The 5,990-nt window shown below is 39.4% G+C and overlaps 1 protein-coding gene across 1 annotated transcript; it reads left to right on the top strand.

Moving 5' to 3' along the window:
* Positions 1-4,206: 4,206 nt before the first annotated feature.
* Positions 4,207-4,872, top strand: LOC126940621 (60S ribosomal protein L13a-like). Its single transcript, XM_050766632.1, has one exon. It carries the CDS (start codon positions 4,236-4,238, stop codon positions 4,839-4,841), a length of 606 nt encoding a protein of 201 aa, XP_050622589.1. The 5' UTR covers positions 4,207-4,235; the 3' UTR covers positions 4,842-4,872.
* The last annotated feature ends 1,118 nt before the right edge of the window (positions 4,873-5,990 follow it).

The raw sequence follows: 5,990 nt of genomic DNA, 5'->3' as shown, positions 1-5,990 counted from the left end.
AATGTGCCTGCTTCCCCTTTGCCTTCTGCCATGACTGTATGTTTCCTGAGGCCTCCCTAGAAGCAGAAGCCACTATGCTTCCTATATAGACTGCAAAACTATGAGCAAATTAAACTTTTCTTTATAAATTACCCAGTCTCAAGTATTCCTCTATAGTAACACAAACAGACTAATACAGTTGTGTTAAGAGCCACTGAGACTGGGGGTTGGTTTTTCCTGTAGAGCATCCTAATGTGTATGCCGCTTCTTATAAAGATAGAAATTTACAGTAGACAGTTCCAGTCTCCTGATTTTATTCGAGATACCTTGTTTCCCCCTTTAAAACACACTCAAACCTCTTGGTTTTCATTCACCTCAGTGCTAAACTTAATATAGTTTCTCTCTGAGATAGCATCCACAAATTCTTGTGACCAGGCATCTTCAGCCTTATATCACAATGGATGTTATCCCTTGCTAAACAACAGCTTAGGCATTTAAAATTAAGAGAAAAATAAAGCTAGTTCTCCTAATTAAGTTTTCATCTTACCTCCACATTTAACTGAAAAAAATCTTAAGAGATTCATAATATGAAGTAACTAATATTTCTTAAAACTGAGCCTAGTGAAGAAAGTACCCACGCAATGTTTCAGGCCATGAGAATCAGAATAATTTCTTTATCCAATGTGTTTTTTTATTCTGTTCTCAGAAAGATTCAGCTGAATTTGTGTGAGTCTGTCTAGCACTAACTACTTGGGTCTGAAATTAAGAATGAAAGCCAAAAATCTCATCTGCCTGACAGTTTAAGTGAACCAATTGTGGAAGTAGAGAAGTGGACAAAAATGCTTAAGAAGCCTCTAAGGAACCCTCTTTCTCTGTTTCTGGAACTTTGATCCATGTAGCAGTTATTGCTGTGTAACAAGCTATCCTAAAACTTAGACTTAAGATAAGAACTATTTATAACTTCTTATAAATCTACATATCCGCTGGATTTTTTTAAAATCTAGATTGGACTTAGCTGCTCTCATTTGGGTTCCTGCATGGATTTTCAGTCACCTAAAGACATAAAAGTCAGGTAAGCTAGACTAGCAATCACTGGAAAAATGTTCCTGCTTCATATGGCCTCATATCCTCCAACAAACTACACAGGCTTGTTTTCATAACAATATTAGGTTTCCAAGGAAAAAAGGAGAATCATGCAAGCACTTTCTCAAACCTCTACTTGAATCATGTTTGCTATTATCCTATTGGCCAAAGAAATTCATGTGGACAAGCCCATAATCAGAACACTATTAAAAGAGCTTGGATACAAGAGGCCATAGAAACTACTAGTGCAATTAATGTATCACACTTCAGCTAATGTGCTTAGAAAAAGCTAAGTGCGCATTAAAAACTATTTAAGGCTGTATTCTAAGACATCCCTGAAATCTGCTCATAAGTGTGGTTCTGGCTACTGGTGTGATTGTCATCTTATAACAGTTCACAGCCTACCTGCTAGGATCTGTTTTTCTTTGTCAAAGGTTCTGGTTACCTCTGTGTGCTCTGGCAAAAGAGGGGGAGGCGACAAGGGGGAGGCGACAAGGGGGAGGCGACAAGCGGGAGGCGACAAGCGGGAGGCGACAAGCGGGAGGCGACAAGCGGGAGGCGACAAGGGAAGAAGAGATTAATAACAAAAATAGGAACAGTAGGCTCAGTAGAATCAAATTGCTCAAAACGTTAAAGAGAAAAACTTAAAAGCCCAAAGCAAAAATAACCAAACAAGACCTCCTGCTACATATACGGAAACAAAGATAAGCATGATTTCTCATGGGAAAATATAGCAGCTAGAAAATAGTAGAACACATTTAAAGTTATGAAAGAAAAACACATCAAACTTGAATTCTATACCCAGCAAAATGTCTTTCAAAAATGATGCAGACTTCTGGTGTCAGGTCCAACATGTAAAGACCTTGGAAGTAATCACTGCCATTATGACAATAGAAAAACCTGAACAAACTAAAAATGAATGATTTTTTTCAGACCCATCAAAACACTGAGGTCACAGGAAAAACTGCCACCCTAAAATCTGGAGAAACAAGAAACACCAGAGTCACTGCTAAGATCTGTCTATCTAAAGTAGAGGCCAAGAGGGCCCCAAAATAGGAGGAACGCTTAAATAGTAATTCTGACAAATTGCTGGAGGCTGAATATGGACTGGTATGAGAGTGAGAGAATCCGGGAAGCCAAGGTGTTAGGGGAGGCCCTCACACTGTCATGGGTTTTTACCTCCAGTAATTTCACTAGGTTCTCACAGTGAAGAGCTCTCAAAGATTGTCTTGTGGCTTAGAGAAGGGGAAGAGTAACAATTGTGAGATACAGTGAGAGCATTCTCCTTTAAAAGGCTTACTCTCCTGTGAAAAATACATTACCAAAGCCTTATTTGACCTGGGGGAAGGACATTTCTCCCTCTCCAGCTCCCTGGAACCTTCCTGTCTTACCAGATGGAGAAAAGGAGGGTCATAAAGCAAAGAAACAATAGTGAAGTTACAGCCCAGGGAGACAGGCCTGCTAAATGACTGAGATTTAATAAAATTACAGAATGCCTCCCCCAAAACCCTTTGCCACCATTATCAACAGGGTTCCAGTATCATAACAGTGGTCATAGCTGAAAGAGCTGCAAATACAGATTCTGAGGAGGAGTACTTAGTGGAACACAAAGTCAACAGGGAAGACAAAAACAAGGACACTAGAGCAACTGAAAGCCTATGGCATGTACCTCTACAACAATGAGCACAGTCTAACTCTAAGCCAAATCAACATAAAACCTCATACGAAAGACTTATTTACCTCAGTAAAATTTGCCACACTACCAGATATCCAGCTTTCAACAAGGAAATACAAGGCATGCTACGAGTCAAAGAAACAAAAATGAAACCCACACAGTCTGAAGAAACAAAGTCAGCTTCAAAACCAGACTTAGACATGATACAGATGTTGAGATTAGAAAAGCAATTAAACATAACTATGGTTATACATATATACATTATAATTTGCCAATATTCAATAAAAATTTTTTTAAAAACTAATAAAAATAAGGAGACAATATGCAAGAACAGATTAGTACCATAAGCAGAGAAACAGAAACTCTAATAATCATGAGGAAATACCAGAAATTCTTTTAAATTCTGTACAATAAATGAGGAATGCCTTTGATGGGCTCATCAGTAGACTAAAAACCGCTGAAGAGTCTGAGTCTGACAATATAGAAACTTCCCAAACTGAAATGCAAAATATAAAAGTAAAAAATGCTGAACAGTCAAGAACCATTAGAAAATTTCAAAAGGTATAACATATGCATAATGAAAATACCAGAGAGAAAAGATAATAGGGAAGAATAAATATTTGAAGTAATGGCAGAGAATTTTCCAAAATGAATGACAGACTTCAAACCACAGATTCAAACAGCCAGAGAACACCAAGAATAAATTTTTTTTTAAAAATCATGCATAGGCATAATTAGAGAATACCAAAGCAAATAGACAACTTAAAAGGAGCCAGTGTGGAGTTGGGGGGACACCCTTCTATACGGAACAAGGATAAGAATCACAAGAGCTTATTGTTAAAAACGGTGCATGGAAGAAGAGAGTGGAATATTTAAGGTATTTTAAAGAAAATAACCAAACTAGAATTCTATTTCTAGTCATATAATATTGCTTGAAATTCAATTGTAAGCCAGATTTTTATATTGCAATCCTTAGAGTAGCCACTTTTAAAAAATAGCCAATAAGTCAATAGAGATGATATAATAAAATGCTAAATAAAATGTATTCAAAAGAAGGCAAGAGGGGAAAATGAACACAAAAATTGATGAAACAAATACAAATCAAAGAGTAAGATAATAAAACAAAATCCAACCACATAAGTACATTAAATGTAAATAATCAAACTGTACAATTAAAGGCAAAGATTGTCAGACTAGACAAAAAATAGATCTAACACAATGCTTTCTGTAGGACTTGCATTTTGATCACACAAGATGCCCAGGTAACAAACCTGCACATGTACCCTTGGATCTAAAATAAAAGTTGAAATGATGAAAAAAATTTGCATTTTAAACAAAAAGACACAAGTAGATTAAAGTAAAATAATGAAAATATATATGTAGTCAAAATACACCAATTAATAAACAGATTGGCAGAGTAGTAAACACAGACACACACTCACCTATATGCTACATGTTTTTAAAAACCCACTTCAGCTTTCCCAGGCGGCTGCCGAAGATGGCGGAGGTGCAGGTCCTGGTGCTCGATGGTCCAGGCCATCTCCTGGGCCGCCTGGCGGCCATCGTGGCTAAACAGGTACTGCTGGGCCGGAAGGTGGTGGTCGTACGCTGCGAAGGCATCAACATTTCTGGCAATTTCTACAGAAACAAGTTGAAGTACCTGGCTTTCCTCCGCAAGCGGATGAACACCAACCCTTCCCAAGGCCCCTACCACTTCCGGGCCCCCAGCCGCATCTTCTGGCGGACCGTGCGAGGCATGCTGCCTCACAAGACCAAGCGAGGCGCCCTGGACCGCCTCAAGGTGTTTGACGGCATCCCACCGCCCTACGACAAGAAAAAGCGGATGGTGGTTCCTGCTGCCCTCAAGGTCGTGAGTCTGAAGCCTACAAGAAAGTTTGCCTATCTGGGGCGCCTGGCTCACGAGGTTGGCTGGAAGTACCAGGCAGTGACAGCCACCTTGGAGGAGAAGAGGAAAGAGAAAGCCAAGATCCACTACAGGAAGAAGCAGCAGCTCGTGAGGCTACAGAAACAGGCCGAGAAGAACGTGGAGAAGAAAACTGACAAATACACACAGGTCCTCAAGACCCACAGACTCCTGGTCTGAGCCCAATAAAGACTGTTAATTCCTCAAAAAATAAAATAAAATAAAAAACCCACTTCAAATATAATTATATAGGTAGGTTGAAAATAAAAGTATTAAAAAGATATATCGGCCGGGCGCGGTGGCTCAAGCCTGTAATCCCAGCACTTTGGGAGGCCGAGGCGGGCAGATCACAAGGTCAGGAGATCGAGACCACAGTGAAACCCCGTCTCTACTAAAAATACAAAAAATTAGCCGGGCGCGGTGGCGGGCGCCTGTAGTCCCAGCTACTCAGGAGGCTGAGGCAGGAGAATGGCGGGAACCCGGGAGGCGGAGCTTGCAGTGAGCCGAGATCGCGCCACTGCACTCCAGCCTGGGCAAGAGCGTGAGACTCCGTCTCAAAAAAAAAAAAAAAAAAAAAAGATATATCATATAAAACATCAATTAAAAGGAAGCAGGCGTAGGTGTATTATTGTCAGTTAAAATATAATTCAGAGCAAAGAAAATTACCAGAGACAGAGAAGGGCATTACATAATGATAAAAATATTCAATACACCAAGGAGGCATAGCAATCCTAAATGTGAATGCACCAAAACAAACAGAGCTTCAAAGCATTTGAAGCAAAAACCGATAAGATAAAAAAAAATAGATAAGTTGACAATTATAGTTAGGGATTTTAACACCCCTCTTTTTTCTTTTCTCAACTTTAATTTTTAGTATCATGAGGTACATGTGCAGGTTTGTTACCTATGTAAACTGCATATCAAAAGGGTTTGGTGTGTAGATTGTCACCCAGCTAATAAGTATAGTACTCTATAGACAATTTTTCAATCTTTACCCTCCTTCCAATCTCCTCTCTCAAGTAGGCCCTGGTGTCTACTGTTCCGCTCCTCATGTCCATGTGTACTCAATGTTTAGCTCCCACTTATAAGTAAGAACATGCAGCATTTGGTTTTCTGTTGCTGCATTAATTCACATAGGATAATGGCCTCCTGCTGAATCCATGTTGCGAAAAAGATATAATTTCTTTTATTTTTTTTGCAATGGCTGCATAGTATTCCATGGTGTTATGTGTACCATATTTGATCCAGTCCACCACTGATGGACATCTAGGTTGATTCCATGTCCTGGCTGTTATGAATAATGCTGTGATGAACATATGGGATGAAAAT

This window comes from Macaca thibetana, chromosome 17 (assembly GCF_024542745.1).
Source record: "Macaca thibetana thibetana isolate TM-01 chromosome 17, ASM2454274v1, whole genome shotgun sequence".
Classification (NCBI taxonomy): Eukaryota; Metazoa; Chordata; class Mammalia; order Primates; family Cercopithecidae; genus Macaca; species Macaca thibetana.
The sequence above is the reverse complement of the archived record's forward strand: the minus strand, read 5'-3'. Positions and strand labels throughout refer to the sequence as shown.

What these genes read in the sequence shown, in the direction of transcription:
- LOC126940621 (XM_050766632.1), top strand. Translation starts at nt 4,236, where the DNA reads ATGGCGGAGGTGCAGGTCCTGGTGCTCGATGGTCCAGGCCATCTCCTG.